This window comes from Schistocerca americana, chromosome 3 (assembly GCF_021461395.2).
Source record: "Schistocerca americana isolate TAMUIC-IGC-003095 chromosome 3, iqSchAmer2.1, whole genome shotgun sequence".
Lineage (NCBI taxonomy): Eukaryota > Metazoa > Arthropoda > Insecta > Orthoptera > Acrididae > Schistocerca > Schistocerca americana.
Genome location: NC_060121.1, coordinates 396,208,793 through 396,226,539, shown reverse-complemented (window position 1 = coordinate 396,226,539; position 17,747 = coordinate 396,208,793). Strand labels below are relative to the sequence as shown.

The 17,747-nt window shown below is 38.5% G+C and overlaps 1 protein-coding gene across 1 annotated transcript in view; it reads right to left on the bottom strand.

The window, feature by feature from the left end:
* Positions 1-17,747, bottom strand: part of LOC124606110 (teneurin-a) — a 360,362-nt gene that overhangs the window by 66,840 nt on the left and 275,775 nt on the right. Inside the window, exons 19-24 of the mRNA XM_047138074.1 lie at positions 13,495-13,652; positions 12,473-12,688; positions 3,462-3,655; positions 3,123-3,383; positions 2,012-2,204; positions 365-526 (exon numbers count right to left, since the gene is read on the bottom strand). Coding sequence (XP_046994030.1) covers positions 365-526; positions 2,012-2,204; positions 3,123-3,383; positions 3,462-3,655; positions 12,473-12,688; positions 13,495-13,652 — 1,184 coding nt within the window. The remainder of the gene's footprint in view (positions 1-364; positions 527-2,011; positions 2,205-3,122; positions 3,384-3,461; positions 3,656-12,472; positions 12,689-13,494; positions 13,653-17,747) is intronic.

The window sequence follows — 17,747 nt, the reverse complement described above, 5'->3', positions numbered from 1 at the left end:
AGCAACAATTTACTTTATGCAGAGGAGGAGGAGGAGGAGGAGATTTGTGTTTAACGTCCCATCAAAAATGAGGTCATTAGAGACGGAGCACAAGCTCAGATTGGGGAAGGATATTGGCCATGCCCTTTCAAAGGAACCATCCTGGCATTTGCATGAAACAATTTAGGGAATCACGGAAAACCTAAATCAGGATGGCACAAGACGGGTTTGAACCGTCATCCTCCCGAATGCGAGTCCACTGAGCTAACCACTGCGCCACCTCGCTCGGTTACTTTATGCAGTATAACACTATTGGGTATTCTTATACTACCATAGTTTCAACATAACCTGTCTAGTTTAAGTTATCACCTGACAAGATACTTACACCGCCACCTCTAGAATCTGACCGACTTGTAAGCAGGCCTGTTGTGCTGTCATATTCAAGATCAATTTCCGTTTTTCCTTTCTCTAGGAATTTCACCAAGAAACCTACTCCAGAAATCTTAAGATCTGATTTGTGATCCTGGGTGTTTTCAATGGTACTGACCTGCAACAAATTTGTTAGTCCATGACATTTATTTAACTTATCATTATCCTTACATTTTAGAAAAGTTTGAAAACACTGAAAACATTAAATTTACATTTTATTTGTCATACAGGTGTATGTGTACTCTCTTAATTATGAAGGATTCATCTGTAAGCTTCACAACATTTTCAAAAATATTATTGTGCCTACTGAAGCCTTACCTCAGCTGTATAGTGAGGTGTTACCTTAATGCCTAATTTAAACATAACAAAAGAGCTTTCATCAGCTTTCAGTCTAATTCCATAATATTAAACAGTTTTCTTTGTTCCCTTTTTTAAACTCGGTATGGAAGAATGTCTGAAGTGTGAAAGCTGCCAAGAATTCTTCCGGGTTGTATGGCTGTGGTCCATGGAACTCTTCTATCCCTGACGTTTCATCCAAAGTTATGTTTGACATCTTTGAAGGTGCTCCTGGTTGTGCTGAGTCTTGCCGACAAGTCTTGTCGGCAAGACTCAGCACAACCAGGATCACCTCAGAAGATGTCCAATGTAGCTTTGGGCGAAACGTCTGGGATAGAAGAGTTTCATGGGCCACGACCATACAACCCAGAAGAATTATCAGCAGCTGAAACATCTGATCGTGAAAGCCTTCATTGTATGACAAGTGTGAAAGATTGGATTTCAGATGATGTGAGGTCTCACCATCAACCTGCCATGATTGGTAAAGTTCTGGCAGCTTGTAAGCAGCTGCTTGAACATGACTTAAACAGAGAATTAATTTCTATTATTATAGGTTATCCGTCTCGAGCTGACGGTGATCTAATTAAAAAGAATTACACAAAACATATTTCACTTTTATTTATAAAGCATCTTCCGCAGTTACTGGTGTTTCTTTATGTATTCTGCTCCTTCCCTCCTTGCTAGCTGTGGTTGGTGTCAAAAGACTTCATTTCACATCTACACTTGGCAGTTTTTGACATTCTGCAGTATTTCCTGCACTGCACTATTTACAATTCACTTTCTTAAACTGTTTCAAAGTGAATTTTAAGTAATGCAAAGCAGGAAATACTGCAGAATGCCAAAAACTGCTAAGTGCAGAAGTGAAATGAAGCCTTTCAACACCAACTGCTGCTATCAAGGAGAGAAGAAGCAAAATCTATAAAGAAACACCAATAACCACAGAAGATGCTTTATAAATAAAAGCGAAACACGTCTGGTGTAATTCTTTTTAATTAGATTGCAGTCAGCTTAAGACAGATAACCTATAGTAACAGATGTTAACAGCTGCTGCAGAAGATGGCCACACAAACAAATGTATTAAAGAATTAATTGTTTAATACTGAACTCAAACCATGGTCATTACTTTTAAGACATGTAGAATTTCAATTAAAATTAGTGCTTACAGAATATAAAATATTTCTATCTGAGAGCACAAATTTAATATTTTATGCAGGGCATTTAATGAAGCTGTTTCACATTGTTAGACAGCATACTTTGCAATACTTACAACGTTGCTATAGTCCCTGAGGAAAAGAATCTTGTTCCCAGAGCTGTCAGTAACAGTTGACAGTTTACCAAAACTTGTGTTCTTGCTGTAAAGAAATGAATAACGAGTCTTTCCAGATGTCAGGTCCTTTGTTGCAACATGTTGACCATAACGATTGAAAACATAGATTTCTTGAGTTGGTGGATATGGAATCCTGGAAACAAAAGAAACATATAACACATTCCCTTGTGGTAAATTAGTATTACTCAGCATGCCATTATATTATTATAAAAATATTAATGATAATGCAACTTTATAAGCTGTAAAAACTTATAAGCAATTAAATGAAATGAGTGGAATCAATGAGGATGAGAGCAGTGAGATGTAATTATATGACATTATATCAGTCAGATCCCATTCAGAAAAGCTCACCTATAACGTTCAGTTTCAATACATGTGAACTTGATATTATGTTCAACACACATGACAAATAATTTCTCCATATTTCTGTTACAAAAAGAGGCCACTATAGAGACTTCTATTTTAACAAAAAGATTTTTGTACTTATATAGTGCTCCGACAGACACAATACATCAATTTCCTTTTGACTCCGTACGTAATATAATCACAGAATAAGTTTATTTTCAGTCTTCTAATTCAAACACATTTCTTTAGTGTGTGATATGTCTTTTAGCTTCACCTCTTTTAAACCACTCTGAATGGCTCACCTTCTGCACCCATAATCACAGGAATTTTAACATTGGTGACAATGCCACTGTACCCTCTATTTTCAGTTGACGTATCTTTCCCTTTCTTGTAAAGCTGTTAGCATTTTTTTTTTGTATTTATGCCACCCAACAGCAACATTTGGCACAACACCAACGTGAGGCTTATCTGAAGTCACCAGCAGCCCAATCACATGATGGTTTTGTTCATTCAGCACTGATCATGCCACTACAAAACTTCAATAAACTCACATTTGTGGTTAATTTTCCTCTTGTTTTACATTTTCTTTAATAAAGATAGTTCAAGACATAACTTTAGAAGGACTGCTTGTGGCTTAACATATTCCTAATACAGCAGTAGGAGAATTTCAGTACATTTGTTACAAATTCAAAGTAAAAAAACATACCTGAACTCTCCATTTTCATTGTGAACTGGGAGATAATGTTCCAGTGCTAATATATGCAAGCTGCCTTGATCAGCAACATTAAGCACACCATCTGGAGAAACAGTCAGAGCTGATATGGACGTAAACTGTGCATTTGAAGACAGCATTGTCTCTTTTGCATCATGATCGCTATTGCCATCTTCAGGCATTCCACAAGGGCACATTCCTGGAGGAGCCATCACTGACGAACTTCCATTATTTATGCAATCACAGTTTTGTGCTCTGTGAACAAAATACAAGTAAACAACTGATATATTTCACGTCTTAGCGGTCATTTACAAACAAAATGTTTTGTGTTACCTGTACGGCTTCTCTTGTTGCTTTCCAGCAAAATCAATTATCCGTCCAGCTGAATCAACTACACGTATTGCATTTACTTTTTTTGAATCACTCTCTGCAATGAATAAATCTCCGGTTGGACTGAATGCCAGGGCAAGAACTGAACCAAGAACAGTCTGTGTTGCCTTCAGACCATCTTCATTTTCAGTATCAATCTGTAAGAGAAAAATAACTCCAGTTTTAGCTAAAAAGAAACAAACTCAGGAGCCTGCAAAATCTACCCAAATATATGAAATGGGGCAGCACACATAAATAACAATGTTTACTTTTTGTACCAAAAAGAGTGTTCATTTCAGGAAAGTGAAAAAAATCCAAGGAGACAGAATGGTAGGCCAGTTCTTACCTTCATGAGCTTAATTTCCAGAACTATCAAGTTACAAGTAGAAAAAGCTATTTATATCTTTCATGACTGTTATTCCTTACTAAGGGATAAAAAGAGGGATAGGCTTGGGAAGAAGTAACATGTTACCCAGACCCCAGGTTGATACAGACCCACCAGTTACACGAAGTGTTTCCAAATGGGTGCCTTGTCAGGTGACTCCTGGATTGTAACAGCGACACACTGATGAAAGTTTAGTCCCCCTTAAACATACCAACCAACCAACCACTGATGAAATGTAAGTCACTTCTGTGTGTACTGAACAAGTAGTTGATGTCTTCGTTACAAAGGGTATAGTCAGAGACAAAATCTAAGTCCTCTACTACCAACCAGAAATTAATAGAGTGAGTACGGAATGCCACGATTTCACATCATCCAAATCAAAGTGCTGACCCTGTTTTGAGATGAAAAATTTGTCTCTTTGGAGCAATACACCTTCAATAGTGTTTCAGGCCTAATGAACAATAACAAACCAAATTAACATGGATTGCTGCCTTTAAGTATTCTCAGACATGACAATGTATTGCCCCACACAGCAAGGTTGTTTGGACTACTCAGCAAGCAATAGGAGGCAAGAAGCTCCATTCTGCCGAAGAGTGTTACGCTACATGGTGTATGAGTATTTGTACAGGCACAAAAGTTAGTAAACTTATCCAAAAATTCTAGCACTTTTTAAGTGCTAGCAACCTACATTGAGCATCAGACAGACTATGTCAATAGCGGTGCAGCTTTGTACTGCATTTGTTCAATTTTTGCTGAATGTATACAATAAGTAATAGTTTAGAAAAGTACAAATGTTTCTCATTTCTCAAGAAATATGGCATTTCTCTTTGTCCAGCGATACATAAGGCAGTATATCATTGTGTCCAGATCCTTGATTTTCAAAAGGCAAGTTAATAAAATTCTGTTATGATGGTGAACAGGAGTGATGTAGGCAGATTATTGGTTAAATTTCACTTTCAGTTTCAAATCAGTTTGCTCTTTCTTGAATCTGTGCCTAGCTCTTTGCCTCATCATACAATTGTTGCAATTGCAATGAGAGACACTTTCTCACATCTCAAACATTTCCATATATGCATAGATGGTTCATGATCTCATATTTTACCAGTGTCCAGTAATAAAGTTTTAAACATTTTATTTTTCTCCCAGTTCACTGACTTTGGGCCAACTGAAAACAAAGTTAAAACCCTGCAGTTGGTGATTTCTATCACCCATTTTAAATAGTTGGAAGATACGTACTTGTTTCCATCATATAAGCAGTAAACACAGGTTATGCTCAAATTCTTACATTGAAGGTTGCAGGAAACTCAAAACTCCATGGAATAAGTTGCACTGTAAGAAATTTCACAACAAAAAAATGTGGAATATTTTTTCTTTCTCCTGAAGAGTGAAAATTGGAAAGATGTATTCAGTTGTAATGATGCCAGTGAAGAATATCATAAGCGTATGGCCACATGAAAGCATTTTTTAAAAATAGCTTATCCCAAGAAAACAACAGCACTTAACTCTGTCAACAACAAAAAAAGTGGATCACAAAGGGGGTAAGAATATCATGTCAAAATAAGAGTAGATTGTATGAGTACTCCAAGCACAGTACTAGTTCAGATTTTACTAACTATTTTGAAAGAAATGAATATGTGGTGTCTGTTCTTTCGGACATGTCTGTAAGAAAAGATACCATGCACTTGTGGCGGTTATCGACTGCAAGAGTCGACCGCCCCATCTTTGAGAATGAACTTTTTTGAAAACTGTTGATCTTAGTATGTTCCGAACTCTGTATTCGAGCGGATGTGTTTGTACCGACATGATCAAAATAAAGTTAACTCATTATAAACGAGCGAATACTTAATGTTGGGTTTGATATTACCATACGTAACATCACCATCCCCAGACACTCATATAACTGATAAGCTTCAATGGGCAATGGATTCACCACATTCAGTGCAGGTGTACAATTACATCTGATCTCTGCGGGACTCCCAAAGTAGCAAACATGGACAGGGACTGCAGATAGGTGTGGGAGTTTGAGTGAACCAAGAACTGTGCCGAGATAGCCTGCACAGTTGCGATAAACACAGTGTCTGCATGGCACAGTGGTTAACGCAGCTGCCTAGTAAGCAGGAGATCCCAGGCTCAAGTCCCAGTCTGGCACACATATTCACTCATAGCTGCTGATGCCACACACAAGTCTTAATACAGCAAATATCAATAATCCCTTGTCTTTCTTTTGCTTTCTCTCCCCTCCTCCTTCAATTTACATAAAATATTTCAAAATATAAAAATGAATACTAACACAAGTTATTTCAAAAGAAAAGAAAAAAAGAAACACCTAGAAAATGACAAAATAATGAGAAATTTCAAGTATAAAACTGAAGAAACCTGGCAAATTATAAGAAGATTAATGGGTGGACGGTCAGTTAATCACAGTAACATACAGCTGATTACGAATAACAATAAACTAACTGATCCCAGACAAGTGGCTAGTGCATTCAACCATTATTTCTCAATCATTGCACAGCAGCTGATAAATACACATCATGAAAAACAACCAGAGAGTAAGTAAGAGAGTAAAGTCAGATCATAAAAAATCATGCAAATGCATTATTGTCTAATAATTGTTCTATGGATGCTGATACAGTATCAGATACTGTCATCAAAGATAGCGCAACATTTCTTATGGAACCACTAGCAAATATAGTAAATTAGTCATCTGAGGGTGGCATATTTCCAAATAGCCTTAAAATTGCAAAAGTAATGACTCTGCATAAGAAGAGTGCAAAATTTGAAATTTATAATTATGGGCTAGTTTCAGTTTTGCCAGGCTTGAGCACAATTATGGAAAAAAACTGTTCCTTAGAAGGGTAACAGGCTTCTTAAACAAAGAAAGATGATAAATGACTCACAACATGGGTTCAGGGGTGGAAAGTAAACCCAGTCAGTAATAATTGCCTTTTTAAATGAAATACTAAAAGCAGTGGATCATAAGCAACATGTATCTGGAATATTTCTTGATCTTAGCAAAGCCTTTGATGTTACTGATTACGATATTCTCTTATGTAAGAAAGTAATTACGGAATTACCAGTCAGAAAAGTGGATCCAATCATACCTCAATAACCACCGACAAATTACAGAAATAAAATACAAAGACAGCAAAAGACAAAACATTTCTAGTATATGCAGTAATGGGGGAGGTCAAGTATGGAGTCCCACAAGGGTCATTTCTGAAATCTATCTTATTTCTGCTGTATGTAAATGATTTGGCTGATAAAATACTTGATGGACTCACAGTATTCTTTATAGATGACACTAAAATTCTAATTAAATTACATCGTGGGGAAAATCTGCAGGAAACTGTAACATCGGTTATGCATAGCTTAACACAGTAGTTCAGGGCCAATAGGGTCATCATACATTCTGAAAAAAACTGGGACAGTTAACTTTAACACCACACAACACCTCCATCCTGCAAACTCTGTTTTCACCAATGACAGAAAAAATGCCTCAGATGTCAGTCACACAAATTTTTTCAGCATATGTATTCAGGAGGATCTGAAGTAGGAGACGCACCTTACCAATATAAATAAAAAACTCAATACACTAACATTTGCTGTAGGGATTCTCAATCAAAATACAAGCTGCTCATCATTGGTGACAATGTATCATGGTCATAAATACTCATTAAAGATGTGCAGAAAAAGTTTTGGGCTGATTCCACAATTTTTTTAAAAGAATAAAATAGACAAAAAGATTATCAGATGATAATGAAAGCTAAATGCATTCCTGTAGACCCATTTTTAAAGACCGAAAATACTGTCTCTTCCTTGTTTCTATATATATATATATGAAATACTGATTTTTACAAAAGAAAACCAATTCAAGCATAACTATGATATGTACTTATATGAAACTTGGTAGAAGCTGAGCCTTCACATAAGCACAGTAAGTACAAATTTATGCAAAAGAGGAGTGTATCATAGGAGGATTACGTTATATAACTATGGGCCTTCTTTTTTAAAATGCCCACTGACATTAAATATAGGGGTCCCAAAAAACCACTGACAAACTTTAAGAAAAGGTTCCTTATGCAAAAATAAGTAAAAAAGTCCGGTAAACATGGGCTTGAAAATGCATACTTGTCCTTCTTTGATAGTGTGAGACATCTCTTCTATTGAACAAGCACTCACAGCTCTTAAAATACGCATTTCAGAGCCCATGTTTACTAACCTTTTTTTTCTTGTTTTGGTCCATACCATCTCCTCCCAAAATTGCATGGATGAATGCCTCACTGCTTTCAGTGTCACACTACGGCTGAGTGATAAATAGCATAAATCATTTCTATTATTAAATTTATGAATGTTTTCAAACTGTGAGTGATTGTTAACAATCAACTTAATAAGGACATAAAGGTAATATGAGGCTACTGTCAGTACGCCAACTGTTTAAAGAGCTCATGAGTGGACACCGCATATTATCCTTACTATCTGCTTCTGTGCAACATGTACTTTTTTCCTCAATGATGAACTGTCCCAGAATATGATGCCATAAACATTAGTGAATGAAAATACAAAAGTAAGAAAACTTTTAGACCCTTTCATTTCCAAACTCCAATATTTCCATAAGACTCAAGCTGCACAGCTTAGACATTTAGTAATATTGTAATATGTGAACTCCAGTTTTCATTTCAAAATTCATGGAACAGAAAATAAAAGGTGGCTCAGAGGCACATTATGTATTCACTTCCAATGTGTCCAGATCACCATATCAAAAAAGAAAACATTTGTGTAATGACAAAAACACCTGTTTCCAATAGGATTTTTTCACAGCACTCCTGCATAACGTCAATATATGGTGGAATGTACCATTGCTTTGATTCAGGCTTGAATCTTTCATGACATATGATTAATGAGAACATCAAGCCAGCCCTGGTCCAAATTTTCGCACTCTTCAATGGTAATAGCTCATAATTCGTACAGAGCCCATGATCACTGTCGACGTCCAGAAACAACTTGTTTCAACTGATCCCATGCAAGTTCGATTGGATTCATGTACAGGGAACAGCAAGGCCACTTCACATGTTGAAATAACATTTTTGACTACGTAATGATGATTTGAAAATGGGTCCCGGCCTGAAACTAGTCATCAAGTGAATAAAAAGAGTAAAATTTGCAACTTTGGCTGGTTTTTGTTGTACTGTCACCAAAACGTTGGCAATATGGTTCACTACTGGTTGCAGAATCTCATCTCTGTACCACTAAGCAGTGAGACTGCCCTCAACAAGTAAGAGTGGAGTATGGTGGCCACATATAATGCCGCTCCGAAACAACAATCCACCATGACTTTGTTGAATATGTGGACATAGTGCTGGAGTCATTCAGTATTCCTGGGTTGTCTCCAAATGTTACCAAGGATTTCCAGGATACAAACAGACCTAAATTTCATCCATGAACACCACCCAACACCAGTCCTGGGGCGTCCATTCTGCATGCTTCCTTGCCCATATGATTTAGTTATGGAGTCTGTGGTGTTGTCATGTACAAAGTGATGTTACCATTGGATGTCGGGAGTGGAGTTTGGATCATGCAACCATCTCCTATGCATTTTGATAAGATACATGATGTCCTGGAGCCTGTTTGAATACCAAATGTAATTCTAAAGACTGCAGATCCTTTGCCAAAAAGGTCGTAGATATCAGTCATCCCGTCAAAAGTGAACAGCTTGTGTGGTGGAAGTCCTCGACACTACCTGTCGATTGGAAGTAATTCCATGTTCATACCACATCACTTTGACTCCAGTGTACACATCAAGCAACTTTCCTGGCTTAAAATTTTTCTGCATGCATCGTGATGATGTGAACCTGATCGTTCGTCATGACTGTCCTTCATAGTACGATGGATGCTTACTTTACTGTTCCACGGTCATCTGTATCATATCCCTACTGGTGCTTACCTTCAACTGAAATGCTGTAGTTCTTTGTGTGTAGCATTCTACCTGTAGGTTGTACTCATGGTGACTGTGTGTTTTTGCAAAAAAAGTCAAGGGTGCACTTCCAGCCTGTGCAGGAACAATCATGATAGCAACACACCTGCACAACATATTGGGGTGATACACCATTTCTATTATTGTACACTCCTGGAAATTGAAATAAGAACACCGTGAATTCATTGTCCCAGGAAGGGGAAACTTTATTGACACATTCCTGGGGTCAGATACATCACATGATCACACTGACAGAACCACAGGCACATAGACACAGGCAACAGAGCATGCACAATGTCGGCACTAGTACAGTGTATATCCACCTTTCGCAGCAATGCAGGCTGCTATTCTCCCATGGAGACGATCGTAGAGATGCTGGATGTAGTCCTGTGGAACGGCTTGCCATGCCATTTCCACCTGGCGCCTCAGTTGGACCAGCATTCGTGCTGGACGTGCAGACCGCGTGAGACGACGCTTCATCCAGTCCCAAACATGCTCAATGGGGGACAGATCCGGAGATCTTGCTGGCCAGGGTAGTTGACTTACACCTTCTAGAGCACGTTGGGTGGCACGGGATACATGCGGACGTGCATTGTCCTGTTGGAACAGCAAGTTCCCTTGCCGGTCTAGGAATGGTAGAACGATGGGTTCGATGACGGTTTGGATGTACCGTGCACTATTCAGTGTCCCCTCGACGATCACCAGTGGTGTACGGCCAGTGTAGGAGATCGCTCCCCACACCATGATGCCGGGTGTTGGCCCTGTGTGCCTCGGTCGTATGCAGTCCTGATTGTGGCGCTCACCTGCACGGCGCCAAACACGCATACGACCATCATTGGCACCAAGGCAGAAGCGACTCTCATCGCTGAAGACGACACGTCTCCATTCGTCCCTCCATTCACGCCTGTCGCGACACCACTGGAGGCGGGCTGCACGATGTTGGGGCGTGAGCGGAAGACGGCCTAACGGTGTGCGGGACCGTAGCCCAGCTTCATGGAGACGGTTGCGAATGGTCCTCGCCGATACCCCAGGAGCAACAGTGTCCCTAATTTGCTGGGAAGTGGTGGTGCGGTCCCCTACGGCACTGCGTAGGATCCTACGGTCTTGGCGTGCATCCGTGCGTCGCTGCGGTCCGGTCCCAGGTCGACGGGCATGTGCACCTTCCGCCGACCACTGGCGACAACATCGATGTACTGTGGAGACCTCACGCCCCACGTGTTGAGCAATTCGGCAGTACGTCCACCCGGCCTCCCGCATGCCCACTATACGCCCTCGCTCAAAGTCCGTCAACTGCACATACGGTTCACGTCCACGCTGTCGCGGCACGCTACCAGTGTTAAAGACTGCGATGGAGCTCCGTATGCCACGGCAAACTGGCTGACACTGACGGCGGTGGTGCACAAATCCTGCGCAGCTAGCGCCATTCGATGGCCAACACCGCGGTTCCTGGTGTGTCCGCTGTGCCGTGCGTGTGATCATTGCTTGTACAGCCCTGTCGCAGTGTCCGGAGCAAGTATGGTGGGTGTGACACACCGGTGTCAATGTGTTCTTTTTTCAATTTCCAGGAGTGTATAAACACCAAAAATTTAGAGTGTTTTTTTCATTTATTGATTGGTCATCATGCATTATTTCTAATGACGTGGTCAGGCCTTGTACAGTTCTCACTTAGATACACTGAGTTTTACCTAAATTCACTGTAATTTACAGAAAAGTAGTTGTTAATTTTTAAGACAATTTTATTTGCTATATGAAGTGCTGAAGTTACTCCATTAGATTTGTTTGTAATATCTGCATCATCAGAAAAGACAACTATGAGTATTTATGCTTCTTGGATATCTCAATCAAAGGAGTTTCATTCTGTTTACAATTCATAGTGTGTTGAAGTATCACTGAAACTTATGTAACATTAGGGTTGATGCTCTTGTCACTGTTGTGAAGTTCTACTGATAAATTCTTTATGAGTTCTTCTGTTCTTAAGAATGCTTTGAAGCGATGATTTTTGTATTCCTGGGGTGGGCTCTTCATTGCACTTCAACTATGCAACTGTACTGAAGGACACATACCAATATGCTGAAGAAAAAACAGTCACTGAAATTTCTTTGTATTCAATAGGTTTATGGATTTTTGGTTGGCAAATCTTTTGACTACCCACAGCATTTACAGATATTTCTGAAAATTCCTGTTTATGCATCTGTGACTAGAATATTTTGTACTCCTTTAATACTTCCCCTTTTATAATGATCAGGTGAAGTCGAAGTCATGACATCCTTATAAAACTGCACACGGTTAACTTCCTTGATGACTTACAGACCAACATCCTTTTGGGCAGGAATTTTCACTCAATGAACTTTTTGTTGGATTAACAACCATTATAATTCATGTTCTTGGTCTGGTGGCATGACTTTGTGTCAAATGTGTGTGACATCAGATATCTATTTCATATCTTTATAACTTGACATACCTTTCCACAAAACCAGAACAGCAAAGGCAATTAAGTAATACGTTAGTAATACATTAAATTTTCTTTTCTTTTACGTGGAAAACCAGAATAAATTTTAAATGCAGTATAAAGGTAGACTGCCTCTAATTAGCTTACAACATCAATAAATGATGTACCTTAACAGTATCTTCTGGATGGGAGTTTTCAGTGTTGCTACCAGCCGATGCCTTTGGATGATTGTCAGCTCTATTTGAATGACAATGTAATGGTGTACCTGCAACTACTTTCACTTTTAAATCATCTGTTAGTTTCAGCACCAGACGGTCATCGATAAAATGTAGACTACCATCAAGAGGACTCAGCGAAAGACCTGTTGGCCACTGCAGCTGGGCCTAGAATACAAATATTAAGCTGGAATTATTTTGTAATGAGGTCAGGAAATCGCTGTGAACAAAAATCGTCATCAATGAAATGATCAATATCCAAAATGAATTAATTGGTTTCACAAGTAATTTATTTGTAGAATAACAACTGTTTTGTAACAAACAGTAAATAAGCTATAAAGTCAGCAGCTGCTGTCACACACATCTCTATCATTAGCGTGAAGAAAAAACAGAATATGGATGTGCTTAAGAATTAAATTTTGAATTCTGTATGTGAAACTCATGAAAAATAGCAGCACAACCAACCCATAGCAGCTACTATAAAAATGATACATTTTACAGAAAAAAAGAGAAAATAACCATCATCCAAAGTTATGGCAGTCTGTGTAGTAAGATGAAACACAAGTATTTTTGGACAATGTAGATGCCACACATGCTAAACAGAAAAAGTAAAAGGATAAATGTAGGAAAACCATTGGAAATAGGAAAGAATGAAAGAAAAGAAGAAATTTCTTATATTTTCAGAAATATTAAAATTAATTACATTATTCTGTTCATTTTGTGATTCTTTCTTTTGTACATACTTTTATGATTCTTTCTTTTGTACATACTTTTACAGCTTACAATTAGCATCACTGAATGTTTTCCTTTGATAAAATTATTTCTCTAAGCAAAAGAATGAGGAATGTTTGTAGGTGTTACGGAACCGTAAAATGAGGACAACTTTCCCTGGTATTTTTAAACAGTTTGCTGTGATGCTGTTTGTTTTAGTATGAATTTTTTAAACTTTAATTATGCATTACAATGATGTTTACCTGTTGTGCAGGGATTGCTCCATGACAAGGAACAGGAGTCCAATGATTATGATGACCATGATGCCCAACAAGGGTGTGAATGATTCCTTTTGGATCCACAGCTCTTATGTTTGTTCCATCAGCAATGTACATTGTCTTATCAGCAGCTATAGCAAGACCTATAAACACAAAATTAATAATAATTACAGTATTTTGCATTTAATACTAAACAGCTCACTAAGGACTAATTATAAACAGCAATTGATTTTATTTTAGTACAAAAAATGAAATAAAAAACTTGCATTGTATCAACATTAACATACAAAGTTTTGCTGATCTAATCAAGTCCACTTCAATTGTCAGTTCACAACATAGTAACACTACAAAAGAATGGATTTAATTTTGCACAAATACCAGTAGAAAAGAAGTAAACAATAAAGAAGTTGTTATGAAAAACTTCTAAGTAAAGCTGAAGTAATTTTTCTATTTGTGTAGTTAGGTTAAGAAAATTATTGGTGATGTAAGTAATCAGTGAAAACATTAGTTGCTCCCAAAAGAATTTTCGGGAGATACGTCATAATTAATGTGGGAAAATTTAAAGACATTTTGTGGCAGAGTCAGAAATGGGAATTTGGAATTTTCCAGTGAAAATTAATTGTACAAAGTATGAAGTATGGCTGCAACAAGTAATGTTTGAAGATATCTTACAAAAATGCTCTCTAGGCTTTAGTAGCAGAAAGTACACAATTTATATTAAATTCTAGATAGAAGTCGGTGTTCTCTGGAGGAGAATAATTTAACTACCGAATACCCATTATGTGCATAAACTTTTGCTACAACGCATAAACTTTTGCTGCAACTGCATGCATGCTGATAATATCAAACATGAAGGTCAATTAGCAATGACATGTTCACTTACCAAAAGCTTGATAACTCAGGATATAAAATGAATATCAAAAAAAGCAAAACAAGGATAATGGAATGTAGCTGAATTAAATAAGGTGCTGCTAAGGGAATTAGATTAGGACATGAGATACTTAAAACAGTAGAGGAGTTTTGTTATCTGGGCAACGAAATAACTGATGATGGCCGAAGTAGACAGGGTACAACATGTGGACTGGCAATAGCAAAAACAGCATTTTTGGAGAAGAGCAATTTGCTTACATCGAACATAGATTTAAGTGTTACAGAGTCTTCTCTGAAAGTATTTGCATGGAGTCTAGTGATCTATGGAAGTGAAAGATGGACACTGAACAGTTTACATAAGGAGAGAATAAATCTTTTGAAATGTTGTGCTACAGAAGTATGCTAAAGATTAGACAGGAAGTGAGGTAACTAGTGAGGAGTTACTGAACAGAATTGCTACATCAGGGGATCACCAATTTAGTATTTGAGGGAAGTGTGAGAGGCAAAAATTTTAGACGGAGACCAAGAATACAGTAAGCATATTCAAAAGGATGAAAGTTGCAGCAATTATTTGGAGACAAAGAGGCTCGCATGCAATATAGTAGCATTGAGTGACACATCAAACCAATCTTCACACTGTTTCTTTTGTGGGGTCAACCGAAGCGTCCGATCCCACCCATCGGCTTTGACCCACGATGTAAGGCTGTTGTGGTGTGTGACGTCATGACGGCGTGGAATTTAGTTTGTGAGAGTGGAGTGTTTGTAGGTGTCGTTTTGATGCTATCGGTGGTGCTTGCTGGTGGTGTGTTAGGTGATGTTTTTGGTTTAGTTTGCGAGTGTGGCGTCATGTGTGAATTTTGGTAAATTGCTTTTTTTTATGTCATTGGTAGGTATGGATATGACTGACAGGGTCAACAGTTTTCGGTTGTCGGCTATGATGGGGGACAGTGCGTTGTCTCTAATAAAATTTCTTCAACTATTCGGAGTTTTGGATGAAGTCGTGAAGTGTTCAGTATGTCGTGAAGAAATGAGGCTTACTTAAAGTTCCGGGACGGCTGTACGTGGAGATGTCGTAAGGATAACAGGTCAAGGGAAATGTTCGATCCCAATGTGTGGCTATGAATGTTGGTATTGGCATTGGGAGATTTTTTTTGAGCTATATAGGTCAAGGGAAGTGTTAGGTCCTAATTTATGAGATCGGGAGCTGCTGTTGAGCTATATAGGTCAAGGGAAGTGTTCGATACCAATTTATGAGATCGGGAGCTGCTGTTGAGCTATATAGGTCAAGGGAAGTGTTCTATCCCAATTTATGGGATCGGGAGCTGGTGTTGAGCTATATAGGTCAAGGGAAGTGTCCGATTCCAGATGATATTGTGTTTAGTGGTATTTGGGGAGTTTTGTGATGTCAGTTTTTTTCATCATTTTGCGTGGTTTCGTATGGGGGTGGATGTCTAAATTTGTTTATATTCAGTTTGTCCCCACCCAAAAACCCACTATTTCCCGCACTTGTCTCGTTAGTGTCATTAGGCTTTTTGTGGAATGTGCGTGTTTTTGTTTTTCAATGTATTTTCGTCGTCATAATGTGTACGTAATGACTTTATATGCTCCATATTGGAATCTTGGTTTATCGTCGTTTCTGCCATATTTGTGATGTCATGGGTCAAAGCAGACGGGTGGGATCGGACACTTCCATATTTCCTTTTTGTGTTGAATATTAAAGGCTTTAAAATCTGTGACCTATTGAAACTTACATTCACACAGAAAGCCACCTGAATCGAAGGTCAATAGTAAGCAACCTGAATCCAAAGCCAATGATCTTTAATATTTATGTTTGCTTCATGCTCAGCAAACAGCTGAAAACACAATGAGAAATGATGCTGTGGAAGTGAAAGTTAGTGTCAAACAATATCTTCTCTATGTGATTGATTATAAAGAAAATTTAGAAAACTCTATGTTTTGAATATGTACCATCAGAATACACCACTTGCTGTTTTTTCCTAATGCCTTGGGCAATTCTGATGGGCAGAATTCAGTCTGCAACAGCCTCAAATGCTAAGAATTATGTTATTTCCTTTCATTCAATTTACAGGCATCCAACTATCCTGACATTTATACTGAGGACTACAGTGAGTTCCAATGAGCTCCTTACACATTTCATGAAAGTGAAAGAACAATACAATTATTAGAATTCATAATAAACAATTTAAACTGAAGTTTTGTTGGAAAAAAGTACTATGAACAACTACAATTGAGAGCACATCTTCTGAAGCCAACTGAAAGAAACCAACAGCATCCAATGTGTATGCTTCTGTAACACAAACATTTTGGTTACTGGTTTGCTAAGGACGATTTACAGCAATAATTATTTTTTGGCTGTCGAAAAGTTTGAAGGGCACACTTCTTCTCATTTTCCTTGAACTTTGCTACATGAACCCTTCACCAACAACTAGTGTGTATCTGCAAATCTACATTTGAGTTTGAACCACGATAATCGTGTTAATAGCTGATTTTAACAGTGCTGTCAAACATGTCTTCTTCTAATCTCGATCAACAATGAATGTTGGTCCTTTGACCCAAGTTTCAAGTAACACAACGTAACATATAATTGGGTTAATTTTTGGAATAAAGTTCAAAACTGATCTACAGTCAATGACGTTAAAGATACACGATACTTTTCTGGCTCAATATTATGTAAAAATCAACACCTATTTCTTTCAGGCACTGTGTTCGTAGATTTTCCCTGTGAATGAGATGCTTGAAGGTCTCTCGGGCATGCAGCCGGGTTGACTGGTCGTTGTTGAATGAATTTTTGACAGTGTAACGTGCCATCATCATCAGGTTACTCCTGTTGACTAACGTCCTAGGCCGGCGGGTGGTGTGGTATATATACCTGTTGCCTCTCCCCTCCACTGACTCTGCATATGGACCGAGGGATGTGCAGGCCGCGGTGGTGAGGGTAGCTTGTGCTGACGAGATGACTTACGGGCGTCAGTACACATGCCGCCTTCGGCGGGTGTGGTGCTCCGTTTCTGCTGCTCCTGCAGAACTTTTATTGCTGGATTCCATGCTTGGCTGAGTTGAAATCCATTGTCCTTGTTAATAAGGTTCTCATACAGCCGGATTTCAATTGCTTCCTTGTATACACAGTCCCAAAAGTGGGATGTGTTGTGTAGGACTTCTGTGTTCTCGTATTCCATACAATGATTTGTCTCAAGGCAATGTTCTACGATGGCAGATTTTGTAGGCTGTTGGAGATCGGTGTGCCGTTTGTGTTCAGTACACCTTTCCTCGATAGTGCAAATGGTTTGACCCACATATGCCTTCCCACACTCGCACAGTATGAAATAAACTCCAGATTTCCGGAATCC